This window comes from Cotesia glomerata, linkage group LG2 (assembly GCF_020080835.1).
Source record: "Cotesia glomerata isolate CgM1 linkage group LG2, MPM_Cglom_v2.3, whole genome shotgun sequence".
In the NCBI taxonomy this organism is placed as follows: domain Eukaryota; kingdom Metazoa; phylum Arthropoda; class Insecta; order Hymenoptera; family Braconidae; genus Cotesia; species Cotesia glomerata.
This window is the reverse complement of record NC_058159.1, coordinates 20,235,837-20,259,817: the sequence shown is the minus strand read 5'-3', so window position 1 is coordinate 20,259,817 and position 23,981 is coordinate 20,235,837. Positions and strand designations below refer to the sequence as shown.

Genomic DNA, 23,981 nt, shown 5'->3' with positions numbered 1-23,981 from the left:
TGTTTTCGCAATTATGCGTGTGTGTGTGTGTGTAACCCTTTTATAACTTTTGAACGGCTTGATCGATTTCATCGTGGTTGGCGCCATTCGAAAGGGCTTGACCAAACTAAGATTTCAAATGCACTTTGGACCGAATCGGATCGGTAGATTTTGAAAAATCTAAAAAAAACTACAAAAAAAAAATTAGGATGACGGTTGACTCTAAAGGCCATCTCTGCAACTTCCCGCTCATTTTGTACTTAAGCGCTCAAAGTTACACATTACGTTTTTGAGCTCTTCGAGCTTCAATTTTTTGAATTTTCAAACAGCAATAACTTTTTGATGAATGAACCGATTTTCACGCGGTTGGCGGAATTCGATTTAGTTTTTGAGGCCCCACAGAGAATCTTCAAGTTTAAATCGATCGAGCCAGAAATTTCGAAGTAATTCCGAAAAAACACTTTTTTCGGTTTTTTTTCGACAACGATAACTCACGAACGAATCCACCGATTTTGACCGGACTTGCGGTGATCGACGTAGTTTTTCGATCTCAAGAGCTGATTACATTTTGGAATTGATCGGTAAAGCCATTTAAAAGTGATTCCAAAAAAACGTCATTTCAAAAAATTTTTTTTTGTAGTTTTTTTGAAATTTCTCAAAATCTACTGATTCGAATCGGTCCAAATGGTATTCAAAATCTAAGTTTAGTCAAACCCTTTCAAATGGCGCGAACCGCGATGAAATCGGTCTAGCCGTTTAAAAGTTATGAGAGGTTTACATACCGCCACACACACACACACACCCACACACACACACACACACACACACACACACACACACACACACACACACACACACACACACACACACACACACACACACACACAGACATACGAACATCATCGCGAAAACATTCAGGGAAGGTTCCCAGGACCTCAAAACGTCAAGATCTAATGAGAACTCGATTTTCGAAAAACGGGGTAAAACCAATAACTTCCTGATTTTTGGAAATGTTTTCAATTTTCTTAACGGGGGGTTAAAAATTTTTTCAAATGTGGTTTTTTTGGAATAACTTTAAAACGGCTTTATCGATCGATTCCAAAAACTAATCAGCTCTGAACATCAAAAGACCACGTCGATTGCCGCCAGTCCGGTCAAAATCAGTTGACGAAAGAAAACCGAAAAAAGTGTTTTTTCGGAATCACTCCGAAATTCCTCGTTCGATCAATTCATACTCAAAGATTCTTTATGAGGCTTCAAAAATTGCGTCGAATGCTGCCAACCGCGTGAAAATCGGTTGATTCATTCAAAAGTTATTGTGGTTTGAAAATTCGAAACATTGTGTTTTATTAAACTACTATTAGAGTTTTGAGCTCGGAAAGCTCAAAATGACACAAAACATATTTTTTAGCTCGAAGAGCTCAAAAATGTAATGTGTCATTTTGAGCGCTTAAGTACAAAATGAGCGGGAAGTTGCAGGGATGGCCTTCAGGGTCAACCATCGTCCTAATTTTTTTCTAGTTCTTCTAATACAATCAAATTAATCTTTTCTAAAAAAATTAAAAGTAGATTCATTCATATGGGATTGAAAATAAAACGTTCCGCCAAAATTTGAAAGTAGTAGGTAAAGTATCGAAATGTTGAAATTAAGGTTGTTCGGACACTAATGCACTTGTAAAGATCAAAAGCTAATTTTTTGATGTTATAAATTGCTATCTCATACGTCTAAATTAATTTTTTCTAGTTAATAGATCTGACAAAAGGTTATCGTTTAATAAATGATTAACAAATTGAAATTTAACATGTAATTTGTCTTTCGCTAACACGAAGAGATTTCATGATTTTTCTACACGTGAGCAGGCAACATATAGCTGTCCATGTGAGAAACATGTGTTTACCAAATCCAAACCGCAAGTAGACAGTGTTTGGCCTTGAAATTTAAGCCATCTACCGGATATCTGTGCAACTTAGGTGCCAAACTGCCATCTATTAGGATTTTATAGAACTCACCGATGATACACACTAAAGTCGTATAATAAACATTTAATTTGCAATAACAATTTTTGTGATCAATAATTGAGATAAAAACTGCCCTATCTTTTAAGTTGGACCAAATTACAGACGCTTACAAAATTTGACAAAAATTGGTTCAGTAGTTTCGGAGTTTATCACGAACATAAATCGTGACACGAAATTTTTATATATATAAGATATTCATACCTAGTGATACTTTTTATTGTACTTTTTTGAGCTATTATTTTTTTGCTCACTCAAACTGTTGTTTGTCGCACATTTCGTTTTTCTTCCTTCAGGAATATTTCAAGGCTTCATTTAAAAAGATTTTATCTACTAGTCGAAAAAGATAGATATCCATCGATCAATTCTATTCATTGCGCAAGAACTTTATTTCTTATTGGAGTTGAATGTTTGCTGAAAAAGGAAAAACTCACAAAAAAGTACTGAATAAACTTTTTTTTATTTGTGTGAGCAAAAAATTCCAACGCAGAAAAAAATCTTTTTAATGTGTGTTACTAACTGAAAAGTGAAAAGAAAAGTATGAAAAGTATTTAAGTAAATGCACATACAGACATATAATACGCGATAATACAGCTTTTAAAACTCTTATCGCTATATACTTGTTAGATGTATGTGACTATAGATCCACATAATAATAAGCAAAGCAAATCTTTTTAAGGTGAATAGTAAATAAATACTACTCCCCAATTTATTTACAAGCAGCATGCGAGTTACTCCTATGTAAATAACCAAAAGCTAAACTAATTTGTTCATCTTCTATTTTGAAACATCATATTCCATGAATACAGAGTACTGTGTGAGTTCCTATATCAATCAAAAGAATAAAAGAAAACTTTTTTTAATTTTCATTTAAATCGTTGAAACTCAACGTTAAAGTGAACAGATATATTCTGTTTCATTTATGATATATTATGAAATAAACGAAAAAATAGTATACGTTGCTAGAATATAAAGCAAGTTGAAGCGATAATGGACATATATCGGAGCGAGTAAAATAATTAAATATAAAAAGAAAATGTCAAATTTTTTTTTTCTACTTTTCTCTTTCACTGTTCAAACTCAATAGCTATTAATTCTCTTTTATTTTGATTTTATTGAGTTATCTATCTTAACGTTTTCATGAATCTTCAGCTATACATTTTATTCTTTTGTTATTTTTGTAATAATGATTTTTAAAAATATAGGTCATTCTACAGAAACCGTTTAACTTTACAAAACTGTACTTATTTTAACTACTGCCGACTATAAGAATTCAGTTCGGATAAGTAGCCGTGGATAATTTTTTTTTGCCTTATAAATTTCGAAAAGGTTTATTAAAATTACAAGGAAAAAAAAATTGTAGGAAAAACAACAATTGTAACATCATGATTTAGAACTAGACTTTCAATACGATCACTTTAATAATTTTACATTTAAAAATTTACTGTCACATCGTAAAAATTCGATTATTTAATATTTACTACTTTCATAGGCATTTTTATGATGTAACAATATCAAAGTGACCGTATTGAAAAGTCTGGTCCTTGATTACGGTGTTACCATTGTAATTATCCTGCAATTTTTTCTGTCTAGCAAAATAGTTTGAAAACTGCTCCAAAAACTAAACTTAAAAAATTGAAGATCACCAAAAAATATATAAAATCTCGAGATGGCGAAAGTTCAGATCAAGATCTTTGTGATAATATCAAACTTAACTATAAAAATCTCTTTCAAAATTGTTATATGCCCATCACAGAATTTTTCTTATTCTCTTAATCATATATAATGTACATAATCGCGTTAATTAATTTGAGTCGGTTTCAATGTTTAGGGACTTATTGCCAACCCTAAATTTGGAAGATTCTAAACTCTAAAATTTTAAAATCATAAATTTTTCCATTTATAAAATAAGCTCAATGTAAAAAATAATATTTCTCAAATGTTAGAAACGTAAATAATGTCTAAAATGAATTAAATGTATCGTAAAATATGAAAAATAAAAAAACAGTTATTTAAAAATAAAGAAATTTGCAAATAAATTTATTCGTAAAATCAACAATTTAAAAAAAAAAAAGCATCAATAAAATGTCACCAGTTTAAAATTTTTGATCGATTTAAATCACTATTTAATTTGAATGAAAAAACAAATAATATTTTTATAATTATTTTTTATTCGCATTGATTTTATTATATTTCATTTTATGAATTTGATATAAAAAGAGAATCGAAAATGCCAGTCTCCTAAATGTAATATCTTTAAGTTCTTTCAAATTCCAATTTGAAACCAATTATAAAGGAAAATAATTTATCGAAATTCATCTCAGGACTGACTTTAGACATTTTACAGAATGTTTTATGAGCATTTATTAAGTTCAAGTAATTAATGGTACAGTAGAAGTAAGTAAAAAAATTAAAAAACTAATTATATCCGTAATAAAAGAATTTTTCTATCAATTAAAAAGTTAGTTTTTGTTCTCCGGAGCGTAACTTTACAAAAAGCTTAATTTTCATAAAAATATACTAAAATTTCAGTGTTCAATTAACTTCAATATTCATCAAATTCAATTTAAAAAAATATAATCAAAGATATCAATAATACATTTCAAATTTACAGCATAATGTTACTCATTTTCTCTCAACAATAAAAATAATTTCTCATTGCGTAAAAAATGAGGAATACTTACTCGAACAAATTCCTTCATCCAATTCATCAGGTGGACGAAGATTTTTAATGACACACTGTAGTCCAACGGCACAACGACCAGAAAACCCAAAAAGTCCACCACATGGTTCACCTTCAACGCGAGCACAAACTTTACAACACCTAAAAAAAACAAAAAAAAGTTGATATTATTAATATTTTTTAATACTAATAGATTATTTTTTTAATCATAATATTTACGTAAGAAAAAAAGTAAAACGTTTTGCTATTGCATTTTTAAAAAATATATCCATAAGTCTCACAAAAAATTAATGAATATTTATCAGAAGACTAAATCTCACAACGTTAGTTTCTAAAAAAACAAGTGTCCTCGAATTTTTTGTGAAAGTTTTTTTACAAGCTCTGTTATTTGGACAACTAAGAACGTTTAAATTTAAAGTTGAAAATAAATCTAATGTAAAGACAAAATTTTTTGAAACAAAAGCAATATAATATGTTTACGGAAAAAATTATAAATTTTGTTACATTTAAATTATATCCATAGCTAATTAATAATAGTGATTAAAAATGAAAACGTACTTGCAAGGATCCCAAGTAAGTCCCCCAGGACAATCCTCCTCAGTAAGAACGTCACATTCTAATGGTGAACAAATACATGAAAGTGCTCTCGCAACCGCAAGAGAAAGAACAATTATACCACCAAATAAAATTAGTGGAGCTTTCATTTTACGGTTTTAAATCCGCGGTATTACTTTTTTACCAATAATCTTATCAAAAATTTCGTTATATTTTAATTTATCGCAAAATATCATTTCCCATGAATGAATAACTATTCAAAATGTAAAATAAAATAACAAAACTATACGAATAACAGCATGTTTAGACTAAATATAGCTTTCTTATCGTTTCATTGATAATATCAAAGTTACTGCTAAAGTTTTAACCGGTACTTATCGTAGTAACAACAACCAAAAACTAGTCCCTTCCGTTATACGTTTAAAATAATTATGATATGATGTTTAATAAATGCACTTTGACATTGTACATTTGTTCACTAGCGCGAACTTGGCCGTCAACGTCGTGGTTAACAATCACATTTAACTTCACTATGACGTGAATAACAATGAGATTATCGCAACTTGTATCCAGTCTGATGGTGCCTCGTTCAATAAACCACCACTTCGTGATATGCAGATTTTCCACGACGTCTGTTTCCCACAATACAACACGCAACACTAAATCTGGCGTTAAACACAACAAAAATATTTAGTAGTTACTCATAAAAATAGATGAATAAAAAATTTTTTTTATCATTGAAAATTTTCAGTAACTTATTTGATTTATAATTTCAAGACGTTCTTTTTATAAAATGGAAAAATTTTTGTTTAAAATATTTTAATGAACACAAAACTCATAGATGCTTAATCATACATAACCGATGATGCGAAATCGTATTGTTATTAATAAACAATTAGTTATTTACTTAATGTATACAAGTAAATGAATTTGGCGACGAAGGTTAAGAATGAAAATTTAGGACACACAATAAACTGCGAACATTCCGCATGCAGGACGAACGCAGACTGGTTGGAAAACGGCATGTGAACCTAGGTGATCCTAACAACCCGCGTCGGCGCTGTTTCATCTTCATATCAAACCAAACAACAAAATTAAGCTTTTACTAACAATTTTTTCTCAACTGGAATTACCAGAGTTTCCCGTTTGATCATGCTCACGTTACTTATGCCGATTGAACGAACTTCATAATTATAAATCTTGGTAATTCGTACTTTTTATTATAATCATAAATATAAGAATTAATACAAATCAATATTCATATTGATTAAATTGAAAAATACATTAATAAAAATATTACGAATCTAAGTATAAATTTATACTATCAACTTCCTGTCAAGGAAATTGTAAATTTCTATAAAAATAATATGTTATTGAAATTTAGTAAAAAACATCACTCTTCACTACAAGCTATATCAAAGTATGCTGAGCTTCGGAAATAATTATTTTTTATTACTTTATAACGATAAAAAAAATTTCCGCCAAGTGCCATCGCTGTAAAAAAGGTTGCTCTATAAAGTCCTGGTTTTTCCATTTCATTAAGATGTTTCGTTTTTTCAATTGGAGCCATCCAAATTGAAATACGATCTTCTGTAAAATTTTAATGCTCGAATATTGTAGTATTTTATTTAATTTTGATCGATAAAAAGTAAACTCAGAAATTCTAGAAAGTTAATAAATTTGCAAATAGTATCATGAATTATTCCTTGACAGATATTAAAGTTTCGAGAATCATTGTAAAATTATTTTAAAATCTCAAGAATTATGTCTTTTTCTTAAGGGCATTAAAAGATTAGAAAAGTCAAAAGACGGTCACTCCAATTTTTTTATCATTATCAATTTAGACCATAGGGTCAATTTAATTTATTCAATTTCAAACAAATCTATTATTATGTTATTGAAGTGAAAAAAAAATTTTATCAACACTTTATTAACACAACATTATTTTCAGGCTCGAAGCGTTAAAAAATACATTTATATTAAATATACATATGTTAAGCTCTACGATTTTGGAAATCTAAGTATCTTCTGAATAAATTTTCTTTCCTGAATTTTTCTAAATTATATTTTTTAAACTGATCAACAGACTTACACGGAGTTTTCAGTACTCTATACAATTTTTCAAATACAAAGAGCAAGTAGATCACAATCCCGGCTGGTCAAAAAATTTAATGGTATTTTGAAAAAGTACTATAATTTGTGATGTATTGTTAGTTTAAATTCAAACGTATTCACATTTATAAATACTAACTTCAACTAAATTATTTGTTCATGACATAACATTTATTACAGCAATGGCGATAAATTGTAATGGAAACAAACAAATTTTTAAATTATGTGGAAGGATGATTTCATTCTATTTTAATGTACATTCTCAATTTATTAAAAATAGTTACTAAACTTTTCTTTAGAAATAATTATAAAAATATTTATTTTCAATTATTGTGCTTTTAATTAGTTCATTTTATTTAATAAAGTTTTACTGTCGAATGTTAAAAAATTATATTAATTCTATAATTTGTCCTTTTCAGTACTTGAAGAAGCGTGAAGGTCGATAAAATGTTGTGCAAAGATTATAAATATAAATATAAATATTGAAAATTATCTCATAAACCACGAGAATTTATTTAAATAAATTAACAATGGATATGACAAATAATAATATAAAGATATTATTTTCAAAAATTTTATAAACTGCGTAGGTCATAAGCAAAATTTGAGTTATAGTAAAGAATGTCGATGGATTTTCGAGATTATTATATAATATAAATTTAATTCTGTAAAGTAATCTAATGAGTTGGAAAAACTGGATACATTGAAAATCAATCATTTGATAATTTTACGAAATTGAAAGTAAGTCAATTATTCATGATACTTTGCCAAGATTTTCTGTATGAAAGTTATAAGAAATTTATCTTTACCACCACAAAACAAGTCACTATCATATCAAAATTTACTTTACTATGATTTTTATTGTAAGGTTCGACGTGTATTATGAATTTGATTTAATATCTTTGTATGACAAACAAATGTGAATTTTTTTAATGACGTTTTTTAACGTAGACATAGTAAAGTAAATTTTATGGTGGTAAAATTTCATAGATAGAAGACTTTATGACAATTAAAGAAATGTTTGTCAATAAAACCGTCTTATAATTCATCACTTAATATGAAAATCAAAATTAAATGAAGTAAAAAATAAATAATAGTTTAAAAAACATTGTTAATTACTCTATTTTTATTTTAAACTCATTGAAAATTATTTTCTACTTTTTGGTTGGGTTTTTTTTTATAAAAGCGTACTTTTTTGTTTTTTCAATTATTATATATTTTTTACTTTTCAGTTCGATTCGCCATTGAAACGTGTTTTTTTCTTTTTTTTTTTTTTTTTGAACTACAGTTTATTAAGTTTGTAACTACCTCACTGTGATGGGAGTGAGTAATTTGCGCGCTGCTACCTTCCTCAAATGTGGTAGCCATTTCTCAGACTATCTCTCTGTGATAAATTTAAATGTGAGACACTACCATGTTTTCGGATAAAATAAAGAATTACTTGATGAAAGACATTACCGTGTCTTTGGATATAATACAAATCTTTAATTCCGAAGACCCTGGCCAGTATAATTGGACGAACTTATTGAATTATCACACATTATCGTCAGTCTTTTATAAGTTTGCAACGTTTTGATTTAATCCGACGTTTTAAAGTGGTCAAAAATTGGGCTTAAAGATTCCATTACATACATAGATACAGACGAAGCTCCCTTATTAAAAAAAAAAAAGATTTAAAACGATTCAACGCATGCAAAATGTATATCTATATATTTGTCAAGTTGAATCTTTTTTAATCGCTTTGAGCCATTTCGAATCTTTTCAAATCTCTTTTTCTAATCAGGACTAATAAAAGCGTGTTAAAAAAATTTTATTTCACAAAAAAATTCTTTAATGGCTCATTTTATTTCTTAGCATTTACTCATGTTTACTTTATTAAAGAAAATAGTCAAAGAATACTCTGATCTCCTTGAAACAAAAAAACACACAGACAAATAGAATTATAACTTCCACAATTATTTTTTATTCTTTAATTTGTTCAGCAAAAAATTGGTCACGTAAAAAAAACTATTTTATAGTTCACGAGAGGAGAATAAAATAGAGCTATATTCACGTATAATAAAGTACAACGTTGTAAAGACTTGAGAGGATGGTAAAGAGGTAAAGGTGAAAGGCATTTACACCCTGACTAAACCCAATTATTCTCAAGCTTCGGATCCGTGAGGGTCAGAGTAAAAATATTTCTTGGGTTATTCCCATTTGTTCTTTCATTCATTCATTCACGGATACAGTTATGGAGAGTATATAGAGAACAAGCAGAGTTGTATAAATGTATTAGAAAACTTCTGAACAATGAGAAAATACGTACAACCAACACTTACAAAAAGAACAAGGTAAAAAAGATATTCCATGCAAACGATATATCAATGTACCCTAAGATATATCTAAAATATTACACGCACAATTTTATCAGAATTGATAGTTACCTTCTACAATAAAAAAACTACCCTGAAGAATCTCAATATTTTTGAAACCTTTACAAACACGAATAAATTTTCAATATGTTTTCTTTTATGAGTTTTGATTAAGTTATGGAATATTACTGTAAAGTAGCTTTAATTATCCGCAAATGGGTACATACAAACATATATAAAATAAAAACGTTAATCCAATGAAAACTCAATTTTTGAAAATTATATTGAAAGCAAAAACTTAAAATTCACTATTTTTTCAGTGAAAAGTTGAAAATATTTTTGGAATCAATCAGAAAAAATTTGAAGAATAGTTGACCCTAGAAATCATCTCTGAAACAACACACTAGTTTCCTACTTTTTTACAGTCTTTAACCTAAGAATTATGGTTTCTAAGCATTCTTGAACTCTTCGAATCTTTCTTAAAAAATCGAAATTTATTTTTAAAAAATTTTCTTGACCAGTTTTTTTTCGGCTTTTGTGTATTGATCAACAATCAATTTAGTCGAGTTTTGAACTCTGAAATTAGATAGAACTCTGCTGTACAGTTGACTTGGTTGTCTTTGACTGAAACTATTATATATATCTTAGAAGTGCGAACTAAACAAGAACCTCAAAACGTAGCACAACACCTTAGCCAACATTAATAGTTTGTGAGAGCGACCAGCAGTGTATTATCAAGTATCTTACTACAATAACACAACAAACTGAACTAATTTTTTTTGACTGTTTTCAAATAGTCTTAAATTTCAATTGAATTTCGAAAAATACTACAACATCCATCTTGTGTTTAATAGATTTAGGATCATACCTCGACCTATTATGAGCTATGAAAAAACGAAAAATCTGCATTCTTCAAAACAATAGTTTAAATTAAGCAATAGTGCTTAAAGTTTAAAATCGAAATTTTCATGAAATTATGATTTCCACAAATTTACTAATTTAGATTCTTCGCTGCGCTAAAAAATAAAGTTATTAAAAAGAACATACGTTTGTCGATAACTCAATTTTTCATAACCAAAAATTGAAAGAGCCGCGATTATAAATAGTCACAAAAAATTTGACCTCTCGTTGGTTGCGAAGTGAGGAAATCCCCACAAAACACTATTCAACTTATAAAAATTTATTATAGTGCAAGTGAGATAAAAATAAAGACGTGACCACTAAAGGGTCAATAATGAATGATGATTTTAAGGTCAGGAAATCAGCTTCGATCGATAATTAAAAATAAAATTGAAAATTATACTTTTGGGGTTTTACCTGTAAATAATTTTTGAATTTAGTATCATATCTAAGTTTTACAAATAAATGATTTTAAATAAACTTTAAATAATTACAACCTTAAATTTTGTTTTAAATAAATGTTAGTGCACCATTATTAACAAAGAAATGTAATACTTTATACTGGAATTGTGTAACTATTTTCTAAACAATGAGTTTTATATCAAATCCACTGGTTTATTTAGAAGTAATAGCTATTCAAAATTTATAAAATGCTGATATAAATTTCAGATTCGCTAAATTAATTATGATACTTCTCAATTAAAAAACTGATTTATTTACCTATTTATGTACTTACTTTTAAAAAAAAATCTGCTACCTCTCATCTGGCTACAAAAAAATACCTTTTTTCTTTGCTGCAGTTTTATTTCGTATAAAATTTTAATAGATTTATCTACTTTATATTGACATAGTAAATGGAATGAGTCAATACAGAAAAAAGTCTCTGAAATATTTATCGATCAGAAAGAAGAAGAGTTAAATGATACTTTTGAAAAGATAAATTAAATTGGTAAGTATTCACAGTGATTATTTAAACAACTTTAGAATTAGTATTGACATTTATAATTTGAAAGTTTAAAATTAATATAATGTAATGTTCGATTTATTGAAGTATTAATTACCTATAATCGTGCAACGAATGAATACATTAACTACTCTAATTTTATATAAAGCCAGTCACATTGAAGCAATAATTCAATGATGTATTGTTAAAACACGATGAAAAAAGTTTGGTCTAATTTATCTGACACAATTAAATAAGAAGTCCAGTGGATGGTTAGTTTGCATCTAAATCAGCTCTGTATCGTAATTTAAATGGTAATTCAATAAAGTTTCAATAGGCTACTTCGTTATCAACTTAAAAGTAATTATATCTCATTTTATCTATTCAATTTACGTTATTTATGTATGTTTGGATAAAAACTTTTGTGTCTTACTTTTTAAAGGTTATTTACAAAAATACATCAAATAAATTTGTGAAAAAAATCTATAGATGAGTCAATATTTTCAATTAATTCAATGAGATTAAAAGTGAGATTAAAAATGAGATTTCATAAAAATATGAAAGAAAAATAGTATCAGTTTTTTATAAATATTTATTGCAAACTTTTTGACAAAATGTTGTAGTAAAAAATATCTAGATAAACATTTTACGACGGGCCACGTTCCTCTTCACTTTCCGAAAATGACTCTTGATCTAACGGCAAAGGTGGTGCCGATTCCTCAAGGATAATATCTTCAGACGGTGTTATTCCTTGGAGGAACCTTGCTTTTTCCTCAATCTCCGGAATTTTTTCATGAATCAGCTTTTCTACGTCCACCTTATCAAGTTCATCTTGAAGCCGTCTCCTGATAGGTCCCTCAATGGCATCCATAATTTGATATCTTTTGACCAGATAAAAAAAAAATAATAATAAAAATAAAGTAAAGCATAAAAATGATAAATAATGATATAAAACCAGGATTTAAGTTTTCATACAAAGACAAATTTTTAAATAAAAACTTACCGTAATAAATTAGGTAATATATTTATTCCTGCTTCTATAATGTAATCCACAGTACCTGCACCGTGTATTCTCGTTTGAATATTACCAAGCTCAAGATTAAGCTCTTCTAGAGATGCGCGTTTCCGGGTATCCACAGGCTGACTTAATTTTACTTGCACTCGGAAATACTGAACCGTGAACGAGACTGTTCCGGCCCTGGAGAGAAAACCCCCGATCACACCCACTTCCCAGTGTGTTTTACCTTCAATCTCTTGTGTTCCCACATCCAGTAATGCATAAACCTTTAGTTTTAATTTTAGTTACTTAATTATTAAACTTAATAATAACCCATATAATATTTATTAACGGTAATTTTTTACGTATAAAACTCCACTGTTTTTCTTTAACCATGAGAAATTGAATAATTGAATTTTTTGACTTTGAACTTCCTCGCGGTGGATTTACGGATCTTTTGAAAACGAAAAAATGAATATTTGCATTTTTCATTGAAATTTTCCAAACATCAATTTTTAAAGTATGATACTATTTTAATTATTAAAATCTATAACAAAGTGAACAAAGTAAAAAAAAATATCATGATATAATATTTATATATTTTTCTGATATTTTATAAAAATTTGTAAATTTTAACTTTTGATCAACGATTTAAAAGTGGTGCAGTGATTTTTCAATATTCTTAAATTTTTTTCATACTGTGCATAAAAAGCAGAACAATTTCAATACCCTCGATACACACCTCGAAACAATTACCTTTAATAAATATCATTATTGCTATTATATTAAACTAAAATGAGTATACCGTTCCATTTTCCATACTGAGGGTAATGTTACCCATACGATAAAAACTAGCAAGTCCAGTAATCCAAGTATAGCTTGAGGTGACAGTAAATATTCCAACACTCTGAGAATAATCCTTGAGTCTATAGGGGTCATATCCCATATCCGAAACTTGTTTGCGTGCCTCAGCAACTGCCATGTCAAAAGGCGAAATCGAATTTGGAAAATACTGCGGCAATTGGGATATTTGTTTGTTTACTTCACCTCTGAAATTAAATAAAAATTCATCATCAATTGATAACTTTGATTAAATTATATTTAATAGATTGTAAATTAATTAATGTAACGCTAGACTGCGACGGAAAAGTTATTAGTTTCTCAATTATCTAGAAACTTAATAGGCTCTTTGGGCCGATGCACTTTCTCAAGTTGGGTGTCATGCTGAGCTAATCCTTCAATAGCTAGGTTCAAATAACTTTAAACTTGTTTATTCAAGCATCTGAAACTAACTATAAACTTTGTCAATTATTTAGTGGATCTTACCTTATATTTGTATTTACTTCGTTAAGAATAAACGGTTTAATGCTATCGAAAATGAAAGCTCCAACAGAATTTAATACACTTTGAAGTACTGCTCCTAGAAAGCCAAGATTCTTAAAATCCATATCAATATTTACAAATGTTAAATCCATATCAATATCTTGGGCATGTAGTTTTCCGTCTGTTCCAACTTGAAGCTTTGCCAGCCCTTGAATATTCACCCCGGTTAATTTAACAGTGAAATCTCCAGATGATCCTGACAGCCACGACGAAAGTGTATAGAGACCTCGAATATCAAGAGTTTCAATACTCAAGGCTACTGATACCTGATTTATAGAAAAGAAAAAAGATTTTTAGATAATTGTTTAGAAGTAAGGGTCACTCTATTTTAGGCCATAAAAATTGAAAAAAAATAGATACTTCTCATTTAAGATAAATATTATCAAAAATATTCAATTAGTTTTGGAGCTTTAAATGTTAAAAAGTTTTTCAAATTTTTATGACATAAACATTTTTTTCTGTACTGAGAAATTTTTGATTCAAACATCTAACATCTAAATAATATTGTGTTGTGTATAATAAGATCCTTGTAACAGCGATCTACGACATATACTTTGAAAACGGTATTATTAGCATTTATTGACAATATAAGATATGAAAGAGAAAAGTATGTATGTTTTATATATTTTTACTCAAACATTTTGTTTTGTACGATTTCATTTCTTGTTGTCAAACTTTATCGTGCTATTCAACACGATTGTATTCAATCATAACAAATAAAATTTTTTATGAATACGAATATCAATATTCTTACTCTAGAATAATCTCGTTGCTACTAGGCTGCTACGTAATCAACTCTTGATATTAATATTTGCTGAAACTTCTGTTGATAGTATAATTGACTGTTCATTATTTCAGAAAATATATATACTGACTGTGAATTTTAGCAAAATTTATTGGTTGATTCATTCAGTTTATTGGCAATTCATTTATTTTAGTACGAAATATCAAATATGCATAGAAATATTGGAAATATAATTCAAACACGTATGGCTTTCTGCTAATTAAATAAAATTATCAATTGACTAATTAATGAAAAAAAAAAATCCTCTTTTCATAATTGACAAATGAACAAACTTATGTAAAGGTTATATTAAAAAAATCTATCAAATGATAAATTTTCATAATATATCTTGAATAAAAAAAAGTTGTTATAAAGTACACTAGTTATAAAATAAATTTATGTTGTTCCATTTTTTCTTATATCGAATTTAAAAATAAATATAACCAAATTATTCTTATTCGAAGGTAAGTAAGATCGCAAATATGTCTTCCAGCGTTCTATAAAATCAATATTTTCTTAAGGATCCTATTATATATCTTGCTCTACTTGCCTTTATATCCAAAATATAAATTCATATTATTCGTATATTATGTAGATATGTACATTTTACGTATAAAAATATAAAAGAGTAAGAACAAATATCAATTTCAATATTTATAGATATTAATATTTTACAATACTACCTATCAACAATTTTGATCTTAAATTATTTTAAAGGGGTGGGGGCATCTCTACAGAGAATTTCTCTACATTTTATAATGCCTCAGCAGAAATCTTTATTTTAAAAAACTCTCAGTATAAATCTCTACAATAAAAACAAATCAATTTAAAAAATCCTTCATTTGAAAATCTCTCAGGAAACAATTGATGAAAATGAACCTTCTCTATATCGTAAAACTCTCAGGCGATGCATCTCTCAGACACAAAAGCTCGATATTTGTTAAATTCATGTGTATTCTTTTTTTATTAAAATAATCAAAAATATAAAGTTTTTTGAGACCTCAAAATGTGATCGTCCGATGAAAACTAGATTAAAAAAAAAATATTTTATAGATGTTATAATTATTAATAACTAAAACTTTATATTTTTGATTATTTTAATAAAAAAAGAATACACATGAATTTAGCAAATATCGAGCTTTTGTTTCTGAGAGATGTATCGCCTGAGAGTTTTACGATATTTTATTTATTTATTTATTTATTGAGAAGTTTCATTTTAATCAATTGTTTCCCGAGAGATTTTCAAATGAAGGATTTTTTAAATTGATTTGTTTTCATTGTAGAGATTTATACTGAGAGTTTTTTAAAATAAAGATTTCTGTTGAGGCATTATAAAATGTAGAGAAATTCTCTGTAGAGATGCCCCTACCCATTTTAAAGAAGTTTAAGAAAAATATTCAATTGTTTAATAAAAGTTTTTTCTATGATATAAACAGATAGTTTTTTTAATTAAAATGCTTAAAAAGTTGAGCAAACTTTATGTATTATTATGAGTTTTACAATTCTATATTTTTAGTATTATTTTAATGCAAAAATTTTACCACTTTTTTTTGTTAATAGCTATGAAAATTTTTCGGCTCGATTAAAAAATTCTTAAGAATAGCTCAAGATGAAAAAAGTTTTCAAATTATTCATGAAAAATTTATTTTTTTTTGTTCCTCTTTCTCATCGTTATATCATTTTCTAGATTAAAATTTATATCGTTTTTGTAAATGACAAGTTGGTATTTTGATTTCCAGAGATTGCTTGAGATTTTTTTTTACTTTGAAAGTTTATCCGTTACATGTTTTTAAATAATAACATTTTTAAGTTTCTCTTTGAGTTAAATGCAATAACTTATAACAATTTCGAAGCAATCAAAATAAGCCTGGATAAAATATTTGTCAATTAATATTTTATAGTTAGGTATACCATAGCTAGTTGATCAACTTATAACGTTTTAAAGAATTTAAAAAAATAGTAATTTAATAATTTGATTAAATCTTCAAATATATTTGAGTTGATAAAAAAAAATTAAATAATTTAAGTCGCGTTTATGTTCATTTTTCTGAATAAAGGTATTGCTATCATTTGAAAATTTTTTATTTTTTCTTACTAGGGCTTCGCCCGAAAACTTAACTGTAAAACCTGATGTCATTGTATGTTCGGAAACCTAGTCACTTATGTGTTACTCTTTCTATTCGCTTAATAATTATGATATCTACTACAACCACAGCCATATTAATAGAGCTGATGGTGTTATTATGTATGTGAGAAAGTCATTACAATATATACCAATGACTGAAGTAGTTGGTGATTTAAAAGTTGTCTCAGTCAAAATAAAACTAAATAACAATAAATCCATCAAGGTATCTGGTGTATACAGATGCCATGATGTAAATAAAGAATCTTTTGTTAATCTACTATCAACATATTTGTCGGATAAACACGGAAAAAATCATGTTATTGCTGGAGACTTTAATTTTAATCTTCTAAGTGTTGATCAATTAACAAATTTATTTATGTCTACTCTTCTTGATAATGGTTACCTCCCCTATTTCAATGGAACTACTAGACCTCATGATTTCGGAGGTTTACGCATAGACAACATATTTGTAAAAACTAATTTTAGTGATATTAAATCTTTTACCTATACTAATGTATTTACAGACCACTACCCGATCTTTGTATCTTTAAGTGTTGATACTCATCACCTTAAAAACAAACACGAGTGTTATATCATAGATTATACTAGACTAAAGAATTTAAGTAATCAAGCTAACTGGTCTACACTATTAAATATACAAGATCCAGAAGAATTTTTTGATATCATCAATAAATTAAATCTGCTAATTAAAGACTCTACAAAGATAGTGAATAATAAAAAGTGCAATACTAAAGCAAGAAGCAATTGGATCATAAAAGGTATCATGATATCTTGCAAGACCAAAGAACTCTTATACAACGTATGGAAACGTGATAAAAATAATATTAAGCTAAAGAATGAATATCATAATTATAATAAAATTTTAAGTAAATTAATCAAGGCTGCTAAAAATTTATATGAGACTGATAGAGTTAAAAAGTTCTGTAAGGATAGTAAAAAAATATGGAAATTTGTTAACAGTAAATTAGGCAAAAATGTAATGAACAAAAATGAAATTGACAGTATTGTATGTAATGATGAAATTATTAATGATAAGAAAATTATCGCTGATAGTTTTGCTACGTTTTTTACTGATATTGGTGAAAATTTAGCTAAGAAAATTAAAGTTAAAGAGTGTAATATTGAATCGCGTATACAACAAAACTGTAATAGTCTTTTCTTAAAACCAACTAGTCAAACTGAAATTGAAAAAACTATACTAGAACTAAAAGATAAAAACGGAGGTGTTGATTATATACATAGTAAAATACTTAAACATATTTCAAAGGATATTAGTCGTCCCCTGGAATATGCTTTTAATATCTGTATTTGCAATTTGGCCTGAGGCTTTAAAAAAAGCTGATGTCATACCAATATTTAAATCTGGTAATAAGCATTTAATGACTAACTATCGGCCAATATCACTTATCTCTAATTTGGCTAAACTCTTAGAGAAAATTATACATACTAGATTAATAGAATTTTGCTCTAAAAATAACATTTTATCAGAGAAGCAATTCGGTTTCGTTAAAAATAGAGGTACAATATATAGAGGTACAATAAATAGATGCTCTTACTTTTACCACAAAAAGCATATATAATAATATAGATAAAAACATTCCAACTGTGTTAGCATTCCTCGATTTGACTAAAGCCTTCGACACTGTAAATCATAACATTTTACTTGATAAGCTTTGGAAATACGGCATACGTAGTATACCACACCAACTTCTGAAAAATTACTTGAGCAATAGAACACAATGTGTTAAATTAAATAACTATACTAGTGAAACTAAAACTATTAAAGTTGGGGTTCCGCAAGGCACGATTCTTGGGCCTTTGCTGTTTTTATTATACATAAATGATATTTTTAAAGTGATACCAAGCAATGCTATAGTTTCTTATGCTGATGACACAGCTATTTCTTGTACTGGAATGAAGTCCAATATAAATTAACTGATTGGCTTAATAAGATAGATATATGGCTCAGAGAAAACCAACTATCTCTTAATGTGGAAAAATCTACTTTTATTACCTTTGGAAGCTACATAGACAGTATTCCAAAAAAGTTCGATTTAAAAATAAATGGTAAGCCTCTGACAAGAGTTGATAATTGTAAATATCTAGGGATATATTTTGATAAGCACTTGAAGTGGGATAAACATGCCTATGAATTATCTAAGAAGCTTAACTATTTCACTTTCCTCTTTTACAAGCTCAGCCAGGTACTTAATTCTTCTATTTTAAAAACTATTTATCATGGACTGTTTGAAAGCATAATAAACTATGGCATTGTTGCATGGGGAGGAGCCTATAACAATTCAATTAAACCTGTCATATCTCTTGAATATAAAATAATTAAAAAGCTATGTATAAATAATTACGACAATATCCCCTTGACAATAAGAGACTCATTTATAATAAATGCATTAACTTACTACTATCAAGAATGTAAAAGCCTATTCTATGAAAAATGTACAAATACAAGATCTAAGTTACTAGTTCTACCAAAAATAAAAAAAAACTATTAGTACACAGAATGCTTATTATGTAGCAATTAAATATTATAACAAACTCCCTGCTGATATGAAAACTATAGACTGTAGTAAAAAATTGTTAAAAAAAAAGTTGTTACTGGATAAGAAACCTTAATGATTAACATGCTTAAAAAATGTAATGGAAAATGCGAGTATTTGATTGGATATTTCTTTTTCTGATAATTATTTATAATTTTGTATTTCTTTCTCTATAAATTTATTACTTTTTGTACTTATTATCTCTTTGCATTGTATTATCGACAAAAATTTTGTAAAAAGTATATGTATTATAAAATTGTTATTTTTGTACTAGTTCTATACACAGGTGTCATTACACCTCGATAGAATTCCTTACCAGATAAATAAATAAATAAATAAATAAATATAGATATAATATATGCATATATATAATATAATAATATACACTCATATATTATAATATACACTCATCAAGACCTTTCATTTGAGTACCCACATGCATTTTGATATACCCTCGCGACCTTACATTCATTCTGGAAACACTATGTAAGCATTCAGGAAACTTCATGTAATCATACTGATTCCAGAACGTTTCCAGAGTGTGATTGTTACATTTGTCCATCATGAATCCAGAGTAAAACCAGAGTGAATACATACTAAAACCACAATAAAATCATTCTAAATCCAGAATTGACCTTGAGTGAATACATACTGGAACCAGAATGAATACATATTAAAACCAGAAGAAAACTCGAGTAAATCCATAACAGAATCACAATAAATACATATAAAAACCAGTATAAAACTTGAGTAAATCCATACTGGAATCAAAATGTAATTTTAGTGAGTACATACCCAATTCAGAAAGAAAACATACCAAAACCAGAATGTAACCAGAGTGGATACATACTATAATCCGAATAAATACATGCCAAATCATGAATATATCCTGAATGAATACACGGAAAAAAATAAATAGCCCGTACTCGGATTCCGGTTAATTTTTATAGTTTCAAACAGTAAAGCGGACATCGGGGTTGCACAAATGTAAATATTACAAAACTTAATGAAGAAAGTGTAAAAGCTACAATTTATAATTTAATATCGAAAATAAGTGATTAGTAGCTGTCAATATTGTAAATAACGACTCTCTCATCTTAAAAAATTATAGTTTCAAACTATAATAAATATCATTTTCGGATATAATTTATAAAGTTCGCTATGTGAATTAACAAAAAAATTAACAATAAAAAAAATCATTGATAAAAAATTTTTTCTTCATTTTGTATTTTTAAAAATTTTTTTTTTCTGATATTTTTTTTTTAGTTTGTTTCATTTTTATTTTTTTTTTATATTGAATTTTACATTTTTTATATATTTTATATTATATATTATCGTTGAGCTACAAAATTCCTTAGTAAAAAAACTTTAAAATTTTTATGAGTGTCAATTTCCAATTCGAATAACTTTTGAAGGATTGCATTTATCAAAAAATTATTAGAGACCTTTTTTGAAGAGCGTTCAATTTCCTACAAGAATACCTTGTGATCCAAACAATTCAACTATTTGTTAAAGAGCTACAAAATTCCAAACTTAGCACAAAAAAATTTCCCATATTAATTAAATGGAAAATGGAAAATTGTGATGAGGCACAACTTAATATTAAAATTAAGAGCTCCCGTTTTACCAGGCGCCTTTTTTCGGTATCCTGAACAATATTTTCCGTATAGTTTTCAAAAAAAAAATAGTCGATTTTTTTGATACAGCCTATTCTTTATATATAAGCTTTTGTAATGTAAGATATTTATCATATCCTACTTTTCTAGCCTTAAAAAAATATATTGAACAAAAAATATAATATTACAGAGAAAGAAAACAAGATATTAATAAGTTAAAACCAATGATCAGCCAAAATTTCACGGAAAAATCAATTCAAGTCTTAATATCTCGCTTAATATTGATCTTAGCGATTTGGTCTATAGGACTTTTTTTGTAGAAAATTAAATTCCCTAAAAGTTTGTTATTCACATTTTTACCGTAGCTTTTGTTATTTACGAGATAAGTGCAAAAAAACGCGAATTTGATGGAAAAATCAGGTTCAGTGGCCCGTACTGCCTCACCAGTGTGAGTTACGACTTTACCGCAATGGGCACTTTTGTAGAGCGATCAATTCTGAGAAAGAACCATCTTCGGTCAAAGTGATCCCATGAAATGCCGCTGAGCTTAAGATATTCAAAAATTAAAAATCAAAGTTTTTGTGTATTTTCAATGAGAAATCTTCACACGCCTTGTTTGAGGACTTAAATTAATATTAAGGGCTCAAACTTTCAAGGAATTTTTTTTTGGGTATTTCCAACAAGAATTCACGATGGGACCGAAAAAAAAAAAAAAAAATTAGGAAAACGGTTGACCCTAAAGGCCATCCCTGCAACTTCCCGCTAATTCCGTTAATACCTGGCCGCTTTTTTGAGCTCTTCGAGCTCAAAAGTACAATCTGTGTGTTGTTTTAAGCTCTCCGAGCTCAAAAAGATACCTTTTCTATGCTTTTGAGCTCTTTGAGCTCAAAAGTCTGATAGAAGTTTCATGGAACACTATTTTTTGAATGTTCATACCGCAATAACTTTTGAATGAATGAACCGATTTTTACGCGGTTGGCGGCATTCTACGTAGTTTTTTAAGCCTTATAAATAATTTCTAAGTTTCAATTGGTCAAACTAGAAATTTCGGAGTAACTCTGAAAAACACTTTTCGGTTTTCTTTCGTTCACGATATCTCTCGAACGAATCAACCGATTTTGACCAGCTTGGTGGCAATCGACGTGGTTTTATGATGTTAAGAGCTGATTAGTTTTTGGAATCGATCGGTAGAGCTGTTTGAAAGTTATTCCAAAAAATGTCGAAGTTATGTTGAAAAAATCCTTATTTCCAAATATTTCGTCGAGGATATCTCTCGAACTAATCAACCGATTTCCACGTTTTCGGCGGCAATCGACGCGGTTTTTTAACTTCTCAAATTATTCTATATCATCAAAAACGATCCGAGAAGAAATGACGAAGTTATGTGAAAAAAACACTTTTTTCGGTTTTTTTCGGTTTTCTTTCGTTCACGCTATCTCTCGAACGAATCAACCGATTTTGATCGGGTTGACGCCGATCGGCGTGGTTTTTCAAGCTTAAGGGCGGATTAGTTTTTGAAGTTGATCGATAGAGCCGTTTAAAAGATATTCCAAAAAACTACTTTCAAAAATGATTTTTTTCTTATTTTTTTTAAGATTTTTCAAGATTTCTTAAAATCTATCGGTCCGAATCGGTTCAAATTCTCAGGAAATCTAAGTTCAGCGTAGCCCTTTCGAATGGCGCCAACCGCGATGAAATCGGTTCAACCGTTCAAAAGTTATAAGCGAGTCACATAGTCACATAGTCACACACACACACACACACACACACACACACACACACACACACACACACACACACATACATACATACAGACATAGTGACAACATCGCGGGGGTAGTCAGGGAAGCTTCCTGTGACCTTCAAACGTCGAGATCTGATGAAAACTCGATTTTTGCCAAACGGGGTAAAAACAATAACTTCCCGATTTTTGAAAATCTGAGATTTTTAGCGGGAAGTTAAAAAGTAAAAAAAAATCACCCTAATATATATATATATATATATATATATATATATATATATATATATATATATATATGCAACAGACTATTATAAAAATGAAAATGTCGACTTACAATTGTAAAAATGTATATAATTTTTTGACAGATTAGAAAATAATAGAATAACGAAAAAAAAAGATTAAAAATAAAGAAAAAAATAACTGATCTATATTTTCATAGCTTCATTGTAGATTTCTTTTCTTCCATGTATGCAAAAAAATAAATAAATTGAATTTTCTAATATTGATTGGGGCTTACCTGCATCAATGCTATTTCTGACTGTACGTGTTCAATCCTAAATTTCGAGAGACCATACACTTTGACGGATTTGAAAGTCATAGTGTACATCGAAAACGAATGTTTCATATCTGGAACCGTCATTGGATCAGGTATAGGGGCGCCCGGAAGTCCGATAGGATCCGGCTGCTGATAATGCTTGAGAATTAATCGAATCTGGTCGCCTAATTGCTTTTCTCCCTGAGCCAATTTTATCTTTGTGTCATTTCCTACAATAAAATTTCAATTACGTATGCCGATATTATATTTTATTCTTTTTTTTTAACAATAGAAATGAGAACAATACAATAAATCAATTTCATTTTAATTACAATTACTCGTTGATAATTATTGGAAATTCTGTAAGAACAGTATTTTATTGAGATAAAAAAGTTTTCGCTAACTAACTTATGCTATAAAAAAAAAAAGTATATAAATTAAATTTCGTACCTTTAGTGTTACAGCTACAGAGAAAAATCCCACCGATAAAAATGAATAATTGAATAAATTCCATTTCACTAAGTTCCAAAGAGTGAACACGTCTCTACAGCAACCGGAACTGATTTATTTTAACGTACGTTTGAATGACCATGCCGTCAACTGATACTTTAGTAATGGATATACGTTATATTGGACAGAGATGCGTCAGTAAATTAAACGAGATACTATCATTAGGTCATTG

The 23,981-nt window shown here is 28.3% G+C and overlaps 3 protein-coding genes across 3 annotated transcripts in view; 1 reads left to right on the top strand and 2 right to left on the bottom strand.

The window, feature by feature from the left end:
* The window catches only part of LOC123259748 (insulin-like growth factor-binding protein 7), a 227,441-nt gene extending 221,213 nt beyond the window's left edge, over positions 1–6,228 (bottom strand). The window contains exons 1-2 of the mRNA XM_044720426.1: positions 5,237–6,228; positions 4,680–4,819 (exon numbers count right to left, since the gene is read on the bottom strand). Coding sequence (XP_044576361.1) covers positions 4,680–4,819; positions 5,237–5,382 — 286 coding nt within the window. The 5' untranslated portion in view covers positions 5,383–6,228. The remainder of the gene's footprint in view (positions 1–4,679; positions 4,820–5,236) is intronic.
* Positions 1–23,981, top strand: part of LOC123259742 — a 418,255-nt gene that overhangs the window by 293,274 nt on the left and 101,000 nt on the right. The gene's annotated exons all lie outside the window — the stretch shown is intronic.
* LOC123259737 lies at positions 12,117–23,948 on the bottom strand. Its single transcript, XM_044720414.1, has 6 exons — positions 23,750–23,948; positions 23,282–23,529; positions 13,866–14,188; positions 13,345–13,588; positions 12,546–12,826; positions 12,117–12,423 (listed from the first exon to the last, which is right to left on the bottom strand). The coding sequence occupies exons 1-6, from the start codon at positions 23,811–23,813 to the stop codon at positions 12,189–12,191; spliced, it is 1,395 nt and encodes a 464-aa protein (XP_044576349.1). The 5' UTR covers positions 23,814–23,948; the 3' UTR covers positions 12,117–12,188.